The 22,669-nt window shown below is 31.4% G+C and overlaps 1 protein-coding gene across 1 annotated transcript in view; it reads left to right on the top strand.

The window, feature by feature from the left end:
- LOC140435081 (glutathione hydrolase 1 proenzyme-like) overlaps nucleotides 1–20,752 on the top strand; it is a 74,237-nt gene extending 53,485 nt beyond the window's left edge. The window contains exons 6-10 of the mRNA XM_072523778.1: nucleotides 1,200–1,434; nucleotides 4,613–4,803; nucleotides 7,500–7,740; nucleotides 10,302–10,418; nucleotides 11,281–20,752. Of these exons, the coding sequence (XP_072379879.1) occupies nucleotides 1,200–1,434; nucleotides 4,613–4,803; nucleotides 7,500–7,740; nucleotides 10,302–10,418; nucleotides 11,281–11,448 (952 nt within the window). The 3' untranslated portion in view covers nucleotides 11,449–20,752. The remainder of the gene's footprint in view (nucleotides 1–1,199; nucleotides 1,435–4,612; nucleotides 4,804–7,499; nucleotides 7,741–10,301; nucleotides 10,419–11,280) is intronic.
- Nucleotides 20,753–22,669: the final 1,917 nt, after the last annotated feature.

Here is a 22,669-nt window from a genome sequence, read left to right as displayed (position 1 = left end):
ACAAAAGGCAATTGTGGACCTACAACCTCACTATGCATGAAACCGGCCTAGGAAGTGTACGATGTTACATGTGGCATGAGGCTGAGGGTGCTCGAGGTGCAAATCAGATAGCAACATGCTTATTCAAAGAAATGTCTGGTCTTCCAGAAGATGTTAAATCTGTAACACTTTATTCGGATATATGTGGAGGCCAGAACAGAAACTCCCATGTATCTGCTATGTTTTTAACCCTTATGCAAAACTCGAATCATTTAGATGTAATCGACCATAAGTTTGTGGTAAGCAGGCATAGCCATTTAGAGTGTGATATTGATCATGGTTTGATAGAAAAGCAAAAAACAAATTACAAATCTCGATTTCCCATCCACATGACTGGTACCAGCTTGTCCGTACTATAGGCAAAAACAAATTTGATGTGGAATTGAACCATAAAGATTTTTTAAATTTTGCGGATTTGTATAAAAATGGTCTCTACCTTAACAAGAAAGACACAGATGGAAACCCATTCAAATGGACTGAGATTAGATTGTTCCGCCACACACACGATTTTTATAAAAATTTGAAAACACACTCCAATGCGAAAAAAAATCTTCCTTGCCAGATATTGAAGAGTTTGGTGACTAAAAATTAATATTTTTCCTGTCATGTAGCTAATATTATATTTTTTTAATCATTTATGGGTATGAATAAAAAGAGTAAATTGTTATTTTACGAAAAATGATTTTTTATAAACAGTTACCTTTTTGCAAAATATTTTTCCAAGACTTTCCCATTTTCCTAAGAATTTCCCAGGAAATTGTCTACTTAGTACAAATACCATTTTGATATTAATCTACTAAAGTTTGGACTGATTAGTACAAGAGCTGGTCCTAATGGTACAAGTCAGTAAACAGAGTAAATCTAATAAGATAAGTCAGGTAATTTGAATATTAAAGTTTAACATGATTTTTTTATCTTTTTATAATTTATTTGCTCTTTTTAATAATATAGGGATGTGGTGATTTGCATAAAATCAAACCATTAAAATATCACTGGTCAGTAAACTCTTCGAAGCGCGCTACTGAAAAATATACTTTTTTGACTTATACTCATAATCCCTAACACGTTAGAATGAGTAGATTATAAAACTATCCAAACAGTCCAAAAATACCAAATATGTAATTTGTCTATTTAATCAATCAAATGTATTTTTGTTATAGACCCCTGTGGAAAAAACCAGTTATAAGCACAGTCTTCAGAAACCATACCGTCGTATCCTCACCGTTACCAGCAAGTGGAAACATTTTAAACTACATTTTAGATTTACTAAGCGGGTATATAGATGTTACCCAACCTGATTCAGTAATAACAAATCAGAGGATAGTGGAGAGTTTTAAATTTGCCTATGCCAAACGAACAAAGTTTGCGGATCCAGATTTCTTTGATTTTACACCGGTAAGTTTAACATTTTTCAACGCATGCAATAATAGGGATAAAACTTACAAATAACAAAATGTTAAAGTTTGTAACTTTCTATGTTGATTCATCAAGGCTTGTTAAATAATTAGAACAAATGGATTAAAAAAAGTTAATGCCTAAAAGTGTAAAAAATGATTAACGATTTTTTACCTTTTATATTAATTTCTTTAAAATTATGAATTGTTTGCACATATTAGTCAATTTTCTAAATAGGTAAGAAAAATGTTGATGTGCGTTGGCTTTAAGCTTAACTACATCAAGCTCTGTCAAATATGTAATTTAAAAAAAAAATCTGGTGAATGGTGATGGTGAAGAACTAAGATGGAAAGAATCATTGTAAACTAAAGAAAGAATAACGTTGACATCATTTAGAGAAGTATCAATAGAGATAAAAGACAATATAAACCTAAGAAAGCTCCAGGATATGATCTCATAACAGGAGAACTATTAAAAAATTTACCAAGAAAAGCCATTGTTAAGCTGATTCACCTAACAAATCCTGCTTTTAAATTGAGATATTTTCCGAGACTCTGGAAAGTAGCCGAAGTCATTATGATCGCCAAACCAGGTAAACCTCCTAATAAAGTAACATCCTATCGACCAATATCACTCCTTCCGGTGATGACAAAACTATGTATTTGAAAAACTTCTGTTTAAAAGATCAAAACCAATAATAGAAAGAAAAAATCTTATACCAAATCATCAATTTGGTTTCAGAAATAAACATTCCACTATATATCAAGTTCACAGAATAACGAATATAATAGAAAAAACATTAGAAGAAAAGAAAGGGTTTAAACTATAAACTAAGAAGGTTCACGCCTAAACACTACTCAGAAATCTTAGAATCATACATTGCGAACATATATTTCAGAGTAAAACAAGAAGTGTACACCGATTTAGGGAAGATCAAAGCTGGCGTTTCACAAGGGAGTGTATTAGGTCCGATCCTGTACCTATTGTATATATGTGACATTCCAGAGCTAGAACAAAGTGAAGAAGCGACTGATAAGTTGAAACTATCAATAAATAAAATACATACCTGGACCATAAAATGACGAATAAAATTAAATAAGACTAAATCTGCACACATACTATTAACTTTACAAATAAAAAAATAGAAAATTTCCCATTTAGAATAAATGATACCCAAGTTGTTTATGCAACATCAGCAAAATACTTGGGCATCACCCTAGACACGAGGCTGCGCTGGAAAGTCCATTTCAAAAAGAAAAGAGGGAAGCTTGATATTAGATTCATTTATAATAAATTATCCTTTTATAAACAAGTACTGAGGCCTGTATGGGAATATGGGTGCCAATTCTGGGGCTATACAAAAGCTGGTAATCTACATATTATCCAGAAATTTCAAAACAAAGTATTGAGGAACATTGTTGATGTTTCTTGGTATATCCGTAACAGCAACCTCCACCAAGACCTGGGTACGGAAACTGTAATCGAAGTAATCAAGAGAACAGCAGTAAGTCACAAGCAGAGGCTGTATATTCATGTGAATGTCAAGACAACCCAGCTGTTTGACAACACTGAACTAAAGAGAAGACTCATAAGGAGAAAACCATTTGAGTTAGCGTAAATGTGTAAAAGTTTAGTGTAAAAAGCAGAGTATAGTGCTGTAATGCTATTGCATGTTAGTTGTAGTGCATTAGTTGATAGATAAAATAAGAGTAAGCCATAGGGTAAGCTCTTAGATTTAAGTATTTGCTGTTTATTAAGTTAGGTCAGAAAATAACTGATAATTGGTCATTTGTGACCAGGTAGCAGTATACAAACACCCTACAGGTGTTATACAAAATAAGAGTTTTTTGTGTACATTAATGCCACGCTATTTCGGTGGTGATTCCTTTCGTTTCCGGAATAAGTTTCTATGCTACATTTACCTGCCCTCGACCATGGGATCTATAAGTCTTAAGAACTAATAATTTTAGTCATTGTACCTCTTTTATTGTCTTGTGTGTTTTATACCGGGATAATAGGCTCATTCTATGTACCTATTCTTATACCAAATTTTACGATATATTTTTTTTTTGGTCACGGGATTTTCGCTGAATAAGGACTTGCGAACCTTGAACTTGAAAACCATTATCAGTAAACATTTTCTTATAAGATGTCAATTCAATTATAAGTTTTACTAAGGGAAAATAATGAGATGGCTTTTCGTTCCTTCCTCATCACTGTGCTCACCGTTTTTCGTGGATCTCCACTGCGCTATTTCCGTCGTTAAATGTTAGTTTTCTACACGATTTTTATTTATGTGTTGTTAAAAGTAACTTTTTTTCCAAAGCTAATGTTAAATTGTTGCTATAACAACTGTTTTGAGTGGATAAAGTATCACTTTAACCGCAAGGGTAGATAAAGTGACACTTTAACAGCAAGAGTAGATAAAATGTTTTAACTTTTTTTTATTCAATAAAATTTACAAATTCAAACACATTAAGGATTAAAAACAACTGAAATTTTACAATTAACATTATTAGAAATATCTATTTTTGGAGCATCAAAACTTGTACTCGTTTGTTTAAACACTTGATTCGAGGTACTGGATTGATTTTCTGGTCCGCCAAGTATACAATTGGATACAGCAATCTTATTGCTTATTGATTCTTTAATGTAAGATTCTGCAACAGATGACGATTTCCATCCACCTAAACGTTTAACTTTTACTAGATCAGCTCCAGAATTTGCGAACATAGTAGCTGAAGAACGACGGAAACAATGCCACGTGTACATTTCTGAATTTGCAAGTTTCAAGACGTAACATTTGTTTGAGATTTGTTGACAGAGTAATTGATATCCCTAGCGACGGAGCAACACAATTGCGATTTTTGTGTTAAAAATTACAATTTTCTTTGAAATTCTATTTTTCACCTGAACTTGAAGTCTTGCTATAGAAAAAAATGTTGTATTGCACACGACGATAAAATCTCAATATCTTCTTCGAGTATAATTAGCGTCTCGACTGACGTCTGGACGCTAAAAAACGCTCTCGAAGATAAAGTACAATTTTATCGTCTTGTACAATAAATAACTATTATTGCTGACTTATCATTTTTTTCAGACTTGCATGTCCTGTCTTATTGCTGTTTTGCTTTATTAAACTTAACTTTTTTTATTCAAACATTATTATTCTCTGCAGATGCTAAAAAACATGACGTCAGCAAATTTTACTGAAGCTACAAGAAAATTAATTAAAGATAACGAGACCTCACAAGATCCCTTCTATTATGGAGCGTCTACAAATTTTCAGGAAGATCACGGCACTTCACATATTTCCGTTTTATCTCCTCAAGGAGATGCTGTAGCTGTGACTAGTACAATTAATTTTATGTAAGTATTTATATATAACTATTTGTCGTGATAAGTACATAATTAGAATAATATCTTTGCGTCTTACTTGGCAAAGACGATCCTATTAAAAGAGGGCAAACATCAACAGGGATTAGTCTAATAATTTTCAGTGAAATAAGATGTCATGTTGCTATCCCGTACCAAAGAATTAGTGTAGAAATTATCAAAGAAAGTAATATTCAAGATCGGTCCATTTGTTGCTAAGATATAATAATTAGTTTATCCCAAGACGAACAAACTAAAAAGCTACCTATAACTTTCTGAAAATAAACTGCAGATACCTAATCCAATGCGGATGTTCTTTTTAACGGAATATTTTATCACTATAATTTAAGACAAAACATAAAAAAATGTTTTTGTCTCTTATTTATTACATTAAAATATGGTTAAATTAAAATGGAAATAAAATTTTTTCGTGGCACTGACCCGGCCAGCAAACGGCAGTTCATTTTAGTAATATTTGAAGTAATTTCTATTGTCAAACATAAATATTTATAATTATTACTATTAATTTATTATTTATTTATTTAACAATTTGTAAACCAAATTATAAAAAAATGTTTTTTGCTTCGAAATTACTTTTTTTTTAATAATTTGATTTATTCCAAGAGGAAAGTATTTCGTGTTTATTTTTCGTAATATACTTACTATAAACATAAAATGTAAATAATTAATTAAAAATGCCGAAAAAAAGCCGAGTTTAACGTTTTTCGAGGACATTTTCCAATATGTTGGATATCGAATTTAAAAAATAAAAAATATGAGATGGAAGCTTAAGTCTATTATAGTCATCGCAATAAAACCAACATATGTTCTTTCAAATGACGCTAATTAGATATCTTAATTATTGTTATAAACAAATCTGCTGTCAATTAAAAAAAAAATGGAATTAACTTCGTCCCAAATTGCCCTGAGACAACTTCTTTTTTAAATTTGTGAAAATATGCAAGTTTTCCAAATATAAAAAACAATTCTCGCGTAGGGAATAGTAACAAAGTTATTTTAATTGTTTATAAGCAAAAAATCTGATTTATATTGTTGCAATAAAATTTAATTTGGCATAAACTAATAAAATATCTTTAAACTAGTTGTTTAAGTTATATGAAGTTGTTGTAATATAAAGGTTCTATGTTTTTTTAAAAAAAGTTGTTAACATTATAAAAAAACTGAAATTTCTGACTTATTTTACAAGTTTCTAAGCAACAAATAAGGATAAAAACATTAATAATGTAATTTTGAAGGTTTTTATATGACTTACTAGTTTATTACTCTTAAATTTGTTTAAAATACTTTAAAAAAATTTTATTTAATAAATTTCCTTTATAAGAGGCATAAATAAAAATCCTATCGGGCTACATCTCAGAGCGTTTTTGGAATAACAATTCATCATCCATTATCACTGATGTTCTGTGATGTAGCCCGATAGGGTTTTCATTATTATATCTTTTATAAAGGAAATTTTTTAAATAAAATTTTTTGTGATACATGGTATACAGCCAACTACAGGAATTTAGTTTCCTTGTGGATTTTAAAATGCTTTACTTTTTAGTGATAGGCGAAAACAGTCTAATTAACAAACTAATTAAGTCCAAAAAATTGACTGCAGATAATTGCTGCCTTCTATAATTACAATTTAAAAATAAAATAAAGTTTCTACAACTAATAGTAGCCGAGATAGCATCTATATGTATATTTTTTTAATCACTGCCACTTTATTTATAACAATTAAGAAACAAAATTAGCATCATTCGATACTCAACGATCTATATTTTCAAGTAACGTTTATAAAAAACATTTTTTTAATAAAAAATGAATCATAAAATGGACCGTCGTCGGGATGACGGCGATGCCATGGTGATGAGGGAAATCCTTCTCCGGTCGACACGGAGTGCAAGCAAATTGAACTCGAACTTGAAATCGGCGGAGCTGGTAAAAATTTGTAATATCTCGGTGAAATAGGAATTGATTTCAATATTTTTTTTTTAATATGGGATAGTGCAAAAAGAACAATTAGACTCTTTTTTTAATTGTAGATCTTAGAGCCAGCAATCATAATATGTGATTTGAAAACTGCTACGATGTTTAGGGAGCGCTCCAGCTCCAAATGTTTATAAAAAATATTAACCATATTTTTAATATAAAAAATAAGGGGTAAAAACTTTTAGGTTTTTTTTTACATGATAGTGATAAAACATAAGTCTTTGAATCTTTTTTCGTCTTAATATAAACTAATTATCATTTCTTAACAACAAATGAACTGAACCAGTTTTACGAAATATCATTTATTAAGCATTAAAAGGGCTTAATCAAATGTATTAAAAATTATTATACAAGCATTTTTAGAACAGATGTGGTCATTTTCATAAAATACCGTTTTTCAACAAGAAGCGAAAAAATATTGGCGAATTGGTCTCTGTCTTGTTCCATTCTTATTAAATCATATGTATTCATTTTTATGCCAGTCTTATGTACTTCATTTATAAGCCCTTTATGCAGCATAGTCTACTCTTACCATCTAATCTCTTTCTTCAAAGAGCGATAAACATGTCTCCCGGACCCCTATAAATATGGCATCTATTATTAAGATTGATACGTAAATATTAAAGATTAGTTAAATATAACTAGCAACAATAACCATTTATCAAAAACACTATAAATTAAATAAATATTTTCAGATGGGGAGCTGGATTTCAATCAAACAGCACAGGCATAATTTTAAACGATAGCATGGATGATTTTTCCCAACCGAACTCTGTAAATGGTTTTGGTTTACCTCCTGCAGCAGCGAACTTTATTAAACCCGGCAAACGACCGATGTCATCAATGGTTCCCGTCATCGTTTTAGATGAAAATAAAAATGTAATTATGGTAATAGGCGGAGCTGGTGGTAGCAAAATAACGACAGCGAATGCTCTTGTAAGTTTACAGATTTTAAGATTAACATTGTTACAAAAATAAATTTAACACTCAAGTAGTTTCTTAATTAGACTGCGTCGAATTTTTGGTTTGTTTTCACTATCACCAAGATTTGGGTTGGGTTTGAATCAGTATGTTGGAAGGTGTAATAAGTGTAATAAAGAAGACAAAAGTGGATTGTACAAGTATATTTGTAACAATGCCAGGCGTTCAGACATTACACAAATGCTAACCTATCTAACATAACTTTAGTGTGTCCTTGTCACCTGGCTGTCATGGTCATGTCATCTTGTTACCAACATGAAGAATATGAATATGAGTCGGTTGCACATATCCACATATGTTTAGAGTTAGCCCCTTCACTTAACAACAGAATAAATAACAATCAGAATGCCCTCTCTCAAATGCTGCCTTTGAAGTTTGTCAGCACGCGATCGCCATATTTTGGACGGAAACATAGACTCGAATTGAGAAATTTATGACAAGCTACGACAGATTCATAATTTAAATTTTTAGAGATTAATAATTTAGTACATTTGAAATAATTTAATCTATTCTTCAACTAAAAGTACGAATAAAATAGTGAATATTATGTCTATGGTTGCCGTAAATAAATTAAACCGGGTTAATTTTTCTATGCACAACAGATAAAATGTCTCTGAACAGCACTGGTTCCGTTTAAAACATGGCCGATTCCGTCTGCGCGAACGAGATGCGCGTACTTATTTTTTCAAACAGAGTGAGCATTCTGATTGTTTATTATTCTGTGACTTAACTATGTGTCATATATCGTTTTTTCTTTTTCCTTATAAGGTAAGCTTACAAAAATTTTTAATTTATCTTCCTGACCTTGTACAGTAATTATTACTAAGATTTGATATTTTAGGTATATGGTTATCAGGAAATAATATTTCTGTTGTTTGATTTTCCCTACTTTCTATACCATTATTGTCTGGCAATTCATGACATACACTAACATCACTAACCAACTGATGGTGGTTACTCTTAATCTGATTAGCACCACAGTCTACAACATGTATATTTGCTGATGATCTTATATGATATATATTCCTTCTGATAATGTTTCCAGTGCCATCTTGAAAGATGTATGATCTGGGTGATTCATGTTGATTTAAGATATTTGCAGACTTCCATGTGTTACTGAAGTGATCAAGGACTGTTACATCCATGTCTTTGTTCAATGGCTTCAATACATATCGTTGCATTTTTATTAACAGTTGTCTCATTTAACTCTTTTTAAGTTTTCATTTTCATTTCAACATTTTCACTCAAACATGGATGCAACAATTCAACTGGAATTGAAACTTTTGTTTAACATTTTCTGTTATTAAGAAGTTGTGATGGGGAGTATCCCATACCATTCAATGGATAATTTAAATAATTTATTATTGCCGACTGAAGGTCTGCATGCTTTTTTTCATCTACGGTTTTCCTTAACATGTTTTTTGCAACTGAAATTGCTTTTATGCTTATCCATTTGAACATGGATAATTAGGGCTACGAAAAATTAAAGTAAAGTTCCAATTTCTGCTAAACTTTCTAAATTGTTTATTATTATGTGGTAGATGTGTCAGTTACAAGAAAATCAGGAACTTAATTGCTGAAATTAAGAACTGTTTTAATTTCAGCAATTGATACCTCAGCACTTTTGTCATTAATTGGTAATACCTCTAACCAGTTAGAATATGAGTCAAATAAAACTACATAACTTTTTACAGCATATGTAAAAATGACAGACCCTGCTCTTAACCTTTTAGGTAGTGGATAATGATAATAAGGATTGTTTAGGACTTTTTCTAGCAAATTTTTCACAACTCTTACATGCCCTTATATGTGATTCAATATCCATAGCCATTCCAAACCAATAATAAATTTGGCGTGATAGTGCTTTTGTTTTTTCTATGCCTAAATGTACTTCATGAAGTAACCCTAGAACTTATTTTCTTAGTAAAAAAGGGACAACTAATTTATTGTCTAGAAAAAGAAGGTTATTAGTTATAAATATATTATCTTTTAAAAAGGAAAAGACAGTTAAGATTTGATTTCACGTATAGTGCGTCTGTGAATCCGCTTATACGTATTTCGACCTAATAGGTCTCTTCAGAACGGCTTTCACAGTCGCTCTGAACGTGAAAATAAATCTATTCTGTCTTAGGAAGCAATTCTAACATGCCTTCGAATGGACGCAAATAGCGACATCTGATAAAAAATCCGTAAAAAAATCTGAATTTGGTTTCGAAAATTATTTTACGGATTTTATTATCTTTTAGTTTGACAAATTGTCTGATATTTTCTAGAATTTTATATTTTTGTTCTGGCCAGCTACTGATGATAAAGTCAAAAACAACTTGTAGTTGGGGGTCGGCTACTGTCTTTTGTCGAAACTGATTTTTACGTTCCTCAGATAACGGTAAATCGTTGACAATTGAGTGAACGGCAAACTCTATCCGTATTATAAAACACATTTACCTCTATCAGACTGCATTGTGTACCTACTATATAGGGATCCAATAATTCTAATAGTAAATTTTCTTTTACAGACGATTATAAAACATTTATGGTTCGGAAAAGATTTGTCTACTGCCGTAAATGAAATGAGATTACATCATCAGTTATTCCCGATGAAAGTTATTTATGAAGAAGGATATAAAACAAAGGTAAATTCTTGCTTCTAAACTTAATTAAAAATGTTTAAGATATTATTCGTCATTAGACTTGCTCTTTAAAATTGATTTTAACATTTGCATCAATTAATTCCAACAGTAATTAAGATGTTTTCGCTAAATATTCTTCTGCAATTTACTTTATATTAAAAATTATATAGAATAATTTATTGAACCATTAGTATAAAATACCTATTTTTATGTTACAAAAAAACTGTTTAATAAGGTTTTCAAAAAGGCCTTTGATCCAAATAATTAGTCTTTTAAGTCAACAGGGTGATCGACTTTTGTGACAAGTCCGATATATCTGTTATTATACAACATACCAAAAAAATAATTTACAAGTTAAGTTTTTGTCTTAAAACTTTCCGAGGTAATGATTGGGTTTTTTTTGTTGTTTGCGTCTTTTTGGTGCTGGAGAACCGGTTTAATGACTAAATTCACAATCTGGAGAATCAAAATTTTCTATTAAAGTTTATTCTTAGCCGACAACGATATGTTTTAGTTTTAAGACACCAGAAACTCACCTTTCATCCCCTCTCGTCTGCTGCAAAAATCACATTTGTCAAATGTGTCAAATGCACGTTTACAGGTCTGTATTACAATAACTGGTTTGTACACATAAATTTTATATAGAATTATAACCAAAGGAGCGCCAAAGGAGGCATTATATTTTTAGATAGCAACAAAATTAAGGCCACTATTTACAATGGCAAAATCCCAAAAAAAGTTTTCGTATTTTTGTTTCTATTGTAGAAAGATGACATTAAAAACTTCTTTTCCATTTCCGATTTAAATTTAGTTTATCTCAATAAATATGAGTTTAAACCAATATTAACAAATATTTATTTTTCAGGGAATTGATATCGTTAATGGACTGAAAAAAATTGGTCATGAACATGACTTCAAAGATGATTATGGCTTTGCAGCAGTAACAGCCATAAGTAAGAACTCCACAACAGGACAAACCGTAGCTGTATCTGATCGACGACGTTCAGGATCAGTAGCCTATGTGACAGCTTAAATATCTATTTTCCTGTTTTTTCTTATTTTGTTAAAAAATATCGAATCGCAAAATTGAACTTGAAGCCGTTTTTAAATTTTTTTTATATCGCATTTAAAAACATCTATAGACTAATTTAAGTATACTTATTTCGGAAAATCTTAAGGCTATTAGTATAGTAGTTGTATAATTTGTCTAAGTCCTGTTGAAGTTGATGCTTTTTTCTTTGCTAGTTTATTAGTAACCACATTTCTCTTATGATTCGATACATCTTATCTGTTATTTTTCCTAATTTTAAGGGATCCTTTACTAATTCTAGCATAAATAGTAAATTCATTCAAATTAAAAGGGATAGAATTGTTCAGAACCACTAGTGGACTTAATAAATGGTTTTTTAAGCAACTAATCAAGTTGGCTAAATTATTAGCAACTTTGTTAACGTGCTAAATATTTAATATCCATATTCGATAAAATAATTTAATCCTCTTGAGGTCTAATAACATCTATGTCACACTTATATCGTTCTCGTATGTTTCACATCGACGAGCCTTCTTACGCCCTTTTATTTATTACTTTGCATTTAATTAAACGCTGTATATTACCGCTTATGCCTCTTTTGTAGCCCACATATGGCAGCTCAATAATGCTTAAAGACACTTATATTCTTTTATTCAACTGCGATGTCTTAAAAATGCTTTTCTCGAGTCACTTTTACAAATAACTAATCCTTCTAGTTAATACATCAAATTGTACATGCCTGATGACTAGGTCATGTAATATGAATGAAACAAACGGTCCCAACAAGAGTGTCACCGTTGCAGCAGCCAGTGAGAAAGAGAAAAAAGGCCAAAAAAAGTTATCTACATAACATCGAAGAACATTTGTGTAAGATAGATTCGGTTTGATAGGAATAGTTATTATTATCTCATTCTCTGCTTATCTAGTTTAAGGCATTGATCAATTCTCTTTTGTCACGTTTTATAAAGCATTTTATCATTCCACATCGCCTTTTACGTAAGCCCATAAACACATAAGACGCAAGAGAAAAGTGTGAAGATTTTAGTGGAAAAGCACAATTTGGTTTCAAGAATGAATTAGGCACCAGAGACAGTTTTTTAATATTTATTTAATGTCGTCCGAACCATTGGAGCTATTATAGACAACAATGGAAAAACACATACAAAGATGTATTAACAAGATAGGCCTGGAAATGAAGCTGAAAAAATGGCAAAACCTCGCAATTTTTTCGGCCTGCATCGATTTGTACAACAATTTGGGATTAGGCTCAATTCACCAGCCAGTTCGTTTTCTATATTGAGCCATTGTACGCTTTTGGTTTTTAAGGGTGAAAACTACCCCTAATTATAAAATAACAATTTAAACTTTAATAATATGGTCAACATTTGGTTTTTATTAGTTAAATAATGATTGTTTTATGGTTTAAGATATGATATAATAATGCTATACCCTTAAAACCACCCTTGTTGGAGCTATATATAAAAAATTTATTTATCCTAAAAGAATTATTTTGGCTTGCATCGATTTGCATAAAAGTTTCTGATTAGGATCACCTCACCCTGTACTTCATGTTCGTTGATTATATTTAGGGGTGTAAACTACGCCTTATTGTCAAAAATTATATAAAAATATTGTAAACCTTAATATGAGTAAAAAAATTATTAATTTTCGAAGAAACTAACCAATTTACTTACTATAATAAACACAATTGAATAATTCTACAAAAATTGTCATAGCCCCGTGTTATTTCTTTCGAACTGTAGAATACACTGGCGAGGAATCAACGATACACTCACACACGCAGACACATGAACAGACATTTCTTCTTTTTTCTCTTTCGATTTGAATGGAGAAATTGGAACATATTATAACGTATTACCACAGTATATTGCTTAAAAAGAATTCTTTTTAAGCAATATACTGTGGTATTAGTTCCGAAAAACCGGTAATGCTCTATTACACTCCCAAGCGAGCTATTCGAATTTTTCAAAAAAAAATTCGTTTTATAAACATAGCTCCTTTATTTTTGAAGATAAAGCATGTTTTCAAAAATAATTTTGTAGGGTTTTTTGAAGAGCTATAAGACTATGTACATTAAATTCCGTAAGATTCCTTAGCTTTTAAGTGGGGCGATTTAAAAAAGTCGAATAAGTGGGTGTTTCCTCGTAAATAGAGGTTTTATACAGCTATATATATATATATATATATATATATATATATATATATATATATATATATATATATATATATATATATATATATATATATATATATATCGGTTTCAAACCGTCTTGCGTCGTTGTCCGATGCCTAATTTCCACGAATTTCTATCATTCCATTGTTCTTCGGTCAAGTCTCGGGAGCTCATTGCCTTTGTTATTCCCTCCTTCCATGTTCTTTTTGGTCTTCCTCGTTTCTTACGATTTGGTGGTATCCATTTCATGGCGATTTTTGGTAGTCTTGTTTCTGGCATTCTTTGAACATGGCCATACCATATAAGTTGTTTCCTTTCTATGTCTGTTGCCAGTGATCCATCTACCCCCATCCGATTTCGTATTTCATCGTTTCTAATTCTGTCTGCTCTAGATATTCGAAGTGATCGTCTTTATACAGCTATACCTCTCTAATTATTTACTGCAAAGAAAATCTATGCACATGAAAATTTTAGTTAATAAAAAAGCTACAATTTAGTACTCTATCATTTTTCTCTTATCTCCGGTATTTTCGGAGATATTTTGTATACGAAAATCAAAAAAAATTATTTATCTTTAAACTCCAATTTTTCTAAAATCAGAACTTTTAAATGGGTCAAACTTCTTGGGTGATTGATAATACATATATAAAAAGAATTACAGAAGGGTGAAGATCAATTTTAATTAGGAGGGTATCTACTTTTTCGTAGCAAAAAGTAAGTACCGACCTTATTTTGATCATAAGTCGCTCAATTTGTACGCTAGAAACTTTTTTTGAAAGGTCTAATTGTATACTTGAAAAAAGATTGTGTACATTTTCCTCGAAAAATGCAAAGTTTTCCCGTTATTTGGCTTTGAATATTTCAAATTATGCATTAACTAAAAAAGCTAACCTTTAACATGCCGTATCTCGGTTTTTATTGGTCGTAGAAAAATTATAAAAAATAAATTGGGTTTGTGTTTCTAAAAGATACAATTTTGATATTTACAGTTTTTTTGATTAAATGCATATTTTTCGAGTTATTCTGAAAAAACCCTCTAAAAAAGTCGATTTTTCTTCGAAAAACTGTTACTTTCAACCACGAATAACTCGAAAAATATTAGTTTTATGAAGAAAACGTAACGAACATTTCTTTCTTAGAATTACTTTTTCCATTGATTTCCATGATTAAAGGTAATGAAAAATTCTCACCCCCGAGATGGGGTGGCAACTACTACCCCCAAGCTTTTACCGTACACTGGCATGATATAGAAAATGATCCTTGGGCTATTCCCTACCTCCTGTGAAAATTTCAAGTAAATCCATGTTGGACAAAAAAATTGCAAGCCAAAATACTTTATTTCCTGGCCTAAGATACTAAAATAAAAAGAGGACTGATATAATTTTTGTTATAAACTATATTTTGATTCAAATATCTTTTATGAATATAGCTGTTAGAAACTTTGTGATGTTACTTATATTTTGATGGTCTTTGGGAAACTTGGATATGTCATTGGCAAAGTTGAGTTTACTTCTAGTTTCCCGGAATATTTGTCGTCCGTTAAGATATATTTTACCGTACTATTTGTTTGTGTTAAACATTGCCTTTAATTTGTCTTAGTTTTCCGGAACAATGTGACCCTTTGTTTTGCTACACACTACTGACTATATTTTTAAGAATAATTTTTAATCACTTGGCATTATTTTATTTAGTTGAACGTGGCCATTACTTGCTGCTGCTTCGTGAGCAAAGCGGTTCACAATCTCGTTACGGTGCACTCCAAATTAATGCCACGTCATTTTTTTGTTTTGAAAGTTTGAAAGTTTTGAAATTCGATATTTTTATTCACTTTATTAACTTAATTTAGAATTAAGAACACGACTCCTATTGAATATACTAAATTAATTCGGCAGCTATATTTTCGTTTTCGAAAATCTTAAGGATATAGATATAATTTACAGAAACGTGAAATTATTTATACATTTGACTTTTAGATATATTTATACTAAACGTAGTTCCGTTATTATTTATATACTTTTTCATCTTCTTCTACAGGTCCTGTAGGCATTTGATCACTGTAGGTATAGTAGTTATACAATTCAATTTTGGGTAAATTATCCTCCGTCAATTATTTTTTGAGCTTTTGCAGTTAATAACTTCTCTGTCAATGGATAATAAAGTGAAAACTTTGTCCATTAGCATGTATCTAGTTGTTTTACATTTTACGCTCATATATTTAAAAATGAACTTAATTGCTTGATTTATATTCTATGAACAACTAAGAAATATGTCATAAAATCTAATGAAATAAAAATGATTATTGGTGACTTAAACGCCAAGGTAGGAAAAAGAGCAGTACAAGACGCCATGGGACTTTTAGGCTTGGCAGAAAGGAATGAGCGAGGAAATATGCTGGTACAATTTTGTCAGCAAGAAGAACTGGTATTAAAAACTACATGCTATGATCTATCACCCAGACGGTTATATATATATATATATATATATATATATATATATATATATATATATATATATATCAAAATCAAATCTCCATAAGACACTGAATAACATGCAATTAGAAACTAACATAACCCACAAATTATTAACTTTAGATTCAAAGGTAAAATGATCTCTAAGCCTACAAAATACGTTGGATATAATATTAAAGCTTAAAGAATACTAAAACCAAAGAAAAATTACAAAAGAGACTAAAAAATTACTCAGTATAATCAAAAAATAAAAAAGAAAGCGTGGAAGAATAATGGAAAAACATATAAAAACTATACATAAGGCTTGATAAAATGTTCTGGATTACAAAAGAATACAACCAAAGAAACGTTGGATGGCGGGGAAATTCTAGACATGATTGATAAAAGAAGAATTTTAAAGGTTAATGAAAAAGAATACAAAGAAGTAAATAACCGAATTAAAAAGAAAATAAGAGAGACCAGGAGGAAGAAGCAGAACTACTACTTGCAAAATATTACTCTTTCAATTTCCATAAAAAACTCGAAGAAATAACAAACACCTTCAGAAAAAGTAACTACTCCAAAATAACAGAAGACAATAGCATCATAACAGATCATAACAAACAATGAAAACTCTGGCAAGTATATATATTATACCTTTTCTCTGACGATGGTAACTTAGATACTACGAATGAAAATACAGACTTACTGACCCTCTAGTATTAGAATCAGAAGTGGAATATGCGATAGTAGGAAAATACAATCACATTGGCTGAAGTCAACTTTCGTAGCAATATTACGTACTTCGTTAATAAAAGTAATTCATAAACGGATTTATAACAAATGAGAAGAGAGAACGAATGACACTCAGTTTGGTTTTAAAAATGATTTGGGAACAAGGAATGTACTTTCTGCATGCAGTTATTGATACAGAAATTCTAGTAGCAAGCAAGGGATGGCTTTATTTACTTTATTGATTACCAAAAAGCTTTTGACAATGTGGGATATGATACATTAATACAAACATTAAGGAAAATTGGTCTTAATGGGAAAGATATGACGATGATCCAATGCTTGTACTGGAATCAACAGGCATAATTAGCTATCTCTAACAGTCTATACAAAAATCAGTCTATATAAGAGCTTGAGACAGGAGAGCATCCTCTTTCCTCTTATGTTTAACACATGTATAAAAAAGATCTTTAAACTTGCACAACAGAATGAAAAAGAAATTAAAATAAATTCAATTCCTATAAATAATTTGCGATATGCTGATTATTCAGCTATCATACCACAACATAGAAGAATAATATAAAACTAGTGATTTTGTCCATCGCTTGCAACGGAGAATCCAATCAATTGCTATCTACAGTCATTCACTAAATTTTTAAAATAATAAACTTCTTGCATGTAAACCAAATAAATATAAAGTATGATCTGGTGCACTTCTGACCTGACACCATTTTTTTACTATATTCTATAATATATATATATATATATATATATATATATATATATATATATACAGAAACTTTTTTATTTCCTGGATTTGTCGGTCTGTTATAAATAAAAATACTTAATTATTGCTTACATCATCATCATCATCAATGGCGCTACAACTCTTCGTGAGTCTTTGCCGCGTTTACTATTGCCTTCCATGTTTGTCGGTCCTGTGCCAGTAATTCCCATTGTCGCACTCTCATTTTCTCTAGATCTTCTTTGACTGCAACTTTCCACCTTTTTCTAGGCCGCCCTACAGACCTTCTTCCCTCTGGCCTTTTCCAGAACACATTGTTTATAAGGCGATTGTCGTTACTGCGTATCACATGCCCTGCCCATCTGAGTCTATTGGCCTTTATATATCTAACTAGATTTTCTTTTCCGAATAGAGACTCTCGCTGTTATTGTATCTGCCCCTCCATTCGTTTGTCACGCTGTCTCTGCAAGGGCCATATATCATTCGAAGAATTTTACGTTCCCACACCAGCAATTTATTTATTTCTCTTTTTGTTAGCGTCCATGTTTCGCTTCCATACGCGACTGCTGGTCGTATTATGGTCTTATATATCCGGATTTTTGTACCTCGTGAAAGAAGTTTTGACTTTATTAGATGTTGCATTGCAAAGAAAGATCTGTTTCCTGCCATTATTATCGTTTCAACTTCTCGCTCTAATTTGTTGTCATTTGTGATTGTTGCTCCTAGATATTTAAATTCTTTAACCACTTCGAAGTTGTGATCATTTATAGTAATGTTTTGCCTTATTCGCCGTCGTTCTTGTTTTGAGACGACCATGTATTTTGTTTTGTCTTCATTTATTTTTAGACCGATGTTTAATGCAGCTTCTTCAAAGCTCGAGAAAATATCCTTAATTTCTAATGTTGATTGTGCTACTGCGTCTACGTCATCGGCAAAGGCGAGTATGATTTTTGCTTCCCGAGCAGTTATGTCTGGTTTTATTTTTGGATATATTTTTCGCATGACATATTTTAAGGCCAGGTTAAACAACAATGGGGACAACGGATCTCCCTGTCTCAGTCCAGAATTTATGCAGAAAGCATTTGATATTATTACAATTATTGCTTACACTTTTCGGCTATTTTCAATAAGAACTTTATTTTATAAACATTATATTACATTGTAGTGTACCTATATTTGAAAATGTACAGATTTTGGAAAAACAACAAAATTACAACAAAAGATGCATATTGGAGATGATTCCCATAAAAAAGATGTAAACTCTACCAATAATAAGACTGAAATCAAAGATCTTTCCAATATGTATCATAATTTAATAAATTGAGTTGTTTTTAAATGCACCATGGCAGATATTTTAAGATACTACCTGAACCACTCGTCACTCGTGTTTTAAGATATCTGCCAGATGTCATCTGTCAATGTCAAATACCAAATTTTTAATCCATGTTAAACTGTTAAAAGTAATGAGTGTAAACATGAAATATAATTGTATAATTTAATATTTATAAAATAAAGTGCTTATTTTATACGTTTAAGCAATAATTATTAAAATAATTAAGTATTTTTATTTACACAGACCGACAAACCAGGAACTAAAAAAGTTTCTATTTAAAATTCACGGTCAGGAAATAACGAAGTTCTTCAGTAAAATAAAGCAAATTTACCTTATAGTGTGTCTATTATCATCCATTTTGTCATTTGATATCTCGTATGTCGCAATACGTTCATTAATAATGAAGATGCTATTTGTTTTTTCTTCCTTAATATATTCGTTATATTGTCCCCTTTCATTTGCTATGTCGACGATCAGTTATTTATTTTGAGCTCAGCCAGAGGCTTTCATTAAGTCAATAAATCAAAATTTGTCTTATAGTAAATCTATTGTTATCCATAGTGCCCTATGAAGATACTGTGTACTGCCTTTTTAGTAGTCATCTTGTTTGTTTCATTAAACGGATTTACCCCTTTCATTTAACGGATCACACGCTTCAATCGGAAAAATAAACAACAGAGATATGATGTAATGCTCTTTTGGCATTTCCAATTATGTATCACACGTCATGATCCGACTAACTATTCTACCCCCACCACAAAACGCTCAAAAGATATTTTTCTTAATAAAAATCTTACCTTACAATTACAGTAACCCATATTTTTAGCAATTTTGCGAAAAAATAATTACTGATTGTACAAGATCTCACTGCAGGATCACTACGTTCAAAACGTGGATCATCAAACTCACATTTTGATAATTCAGATAATTCCATTTACAAGCACAATTGAAAATAAACAACCAACCAACCAATAGTCAGAGTTGATGAATTTAAATATCTTGAGCTTTCTTAAACAGTAAATGGGACTGCGAGAAAAAAGTGAAGATATGAGGAGCAATAGCTAGAAATACTTTTACCAGATTCAATAACTACTTACCTAGGCGACAAATATAATCTTTTAAAAACCATGTTAATTAGTAAAATTGCCGGTCGGAGAAGACCTGGTCGCAAATAACACTCATGGTTCAGATACACAAGAAACTGGTTCGACATCCTTGACATCAGTACAATAAGAAGAAGAAGGATCCTTACCATAATTCAACCAACATAAACGCCTACACACTGCATACAGCGTACGCACAAAAGAAGAAGAAGAAGGAGCTTTTAATTTTGTTTTTCTAATGGCATCTTTTTTCTGAAATTTTATCAATTTGTTGGAGGTTGGAGATCATCTTATTTGAAACTAACTCCAAATATATTTGAGCTTGTTTCCTGGTATGAACTTAGTTGAAAATTGATGCCAGTTTCTTAAGTTTTTTATTAAAAAAAATTCTTCTTCGTCATTATATCATATTTCCTTTTATTTATATTTCCATTATGTTTTATATCAGTGAATACTTACGTGTTTTTACGGTATGTCTAAGGTTTTATATATTCATTAGGTACAATTTATTTTATTGTCACTATCTTCAAAAAACAAATGATAATAGGAACTTACGTTTCGTATAATTTTATTCAGTATTTATTTATACCTAAAATCATTTCAAGTTAGAGACAGACACAAATTAGAGTATATAATATATTTATTGTACGTGCCAACTCATTATCATTAGATATTATTTTTATTATTGTCATGTTTACTTTGTATACCCATCACTTAGGGTAAAATGAAATAAAAATTATTGCTAAGATAAAAGTGTTTTTTTTTTAATATGAGGTGGTAACGCTGAGGTGGCTTTTGAAATCAGGTTCAAGATTCTGCATGCTTTTTCCCTAGCTGGGAGCAGGTATGAGCACAGGGAGCAAGGGCAAAAATGTAATCGCACTGGGGCTACCTAGAAATGTTATTCTGATGTTTAAACTTTCCACTACAGTATTCAAACTTTGTAGCAATAAATGAACAAATAAATCAACCAGTCTTCTCAGAGCCCACAATAACTATGATTATCAAGAGCAATAATAGCAAGAAGAAAGTACTTTTGTCTGAACTGTTGTCTGGAAAACGGAAAACTCACAAATGTACCCATTGTCATACAAGAGACCCATCAACAGGAAGACCAAATATTGAGTGAATTCAGTTTGTCAAAGAACGCTCAAGTGCGCAATAAATAAGCATTATTCTGGTGAGAAAGGATATTTTTGTCACAACAGCTGACAAAACTACAACAGTATTGAAAACGGTCAAGCTATTATAAGCATATACGGTATATAATAGGTATATATAATGTGGTATATATAATATATGGTAAAAATTTGTTTAAGGCATTAGATACCTACGCCTGTTCCGCGCTGAGCTACTCATTGGGTATTATAAAGCGGTCAAAAACGGATATAGAGAGTTTTCAGCGAAAAATAAGAACACTTCTCACAAAGGCGCAAAATCTCCTTCCACGCAGTGCAGTAGAGAGAACAACATTACCGTGATATTAAGGCGGAAGAGGACCTATAGATAAAGGTGAGCAACTGGAGAGCAACTTTACATAAAGCAATTTGCGCAGTAGATGATACAACGCCGCTTAAACTGAGGAAACAAGAAATGCGCATAAACCACTTGACTAAGCAAGAAAAAATGCGTACCTGGATGAGTAAATCTCTGCATGTAGATGTCTCAATGCAATCAGCCAAGAATATGTCGACAATACAGCGTCGAACTATTGGTTAACATCAGGAAAAATGTTTCCCGAGACTGAGGGTTTCCTATTTGCCATTCAGGATCAGCTTTTTCCAACTAAAAGTTACCTGAAATATATTGTTAAAGATCCTCAAGTCCAAAATAACAAATGCCGATATGGATGCCAAGCACCAAAAACCATCCAACATCTTACTGGGGCCTTCCAGGCTTTGTCGGTAGTGATTATAAAGAACGTCATGACTCAGTAGCAAAGATTATTTACCAAGAATTAGCTGACGAACTGGGACTTCTCCAAACCGACCATCTTCCTTATTATCAATACATTCCTGACAGAATGCTTGAAAATGACAACTACAAGCTGTACTGGGACCGCAATGTGCTCACACAACAACCAGTGGCGCATAATAGACCGGATCTCATACTAATTAATAAACTTACTAGGCAAACAAGTGTTAAATACAACGAAAAGATAGCCAAGTACAGAGATCTAGAAATACAAATCAGGAGACAATGGAGAATGGAAAGTACCCAGAGAGTACCTATTATTATATCTACTACTGGTGGTATTCCAAAAAACCTACTAGAGAACATAAAACAGCTGGGTCTAAATGAACATCTCTATAAGACCATGCAAAAAACTATACTCCTCGCGACGTTCAGATGTGTATGAAAATTTTTGGGAGATACTCTAACATACCGAGTCACCTAGAGCACGATAACATGGAAAGAGTCCCACCAGACCTTAATCCTTTTGGTACCGTAGGTATCTGAGATGAGTGAATTTTCTCTTTCGAGGGAGTGTGAGTTATACGGCTAAATCTGGATAATATACTATATTTATTATAATAATAATAATAATAATAGTAATAATAATAAATGTCTTTATTAACAACAGATTAAATTTTCTTTACAATGAAATATAATATCAGTAGGGCGAGATTCAGTTTGTGTACCACTGTGCAACAGCGGCACACAACTGCT

The sequence above is a fragment of the Diabrotica undecimpunctata genome, chromosome 2, assembly GCF_040954645.1.
Source record: "Diabrotica undecimpunctata isolate CICGRU chromosome 2, icDiaUnde3, whole genome shotgun sequence".
NCBI lineage: Eukaryota > Metazoa > Arthropoda > Insecta > Coleoptera > Chrysomelidae > Diabrotica > Diabrotica undecimpunctata.
Note: the sequence above shows the minus strand (reverse complement) of the source record. Positions and strands in the feature narration are given on the sequence as shown.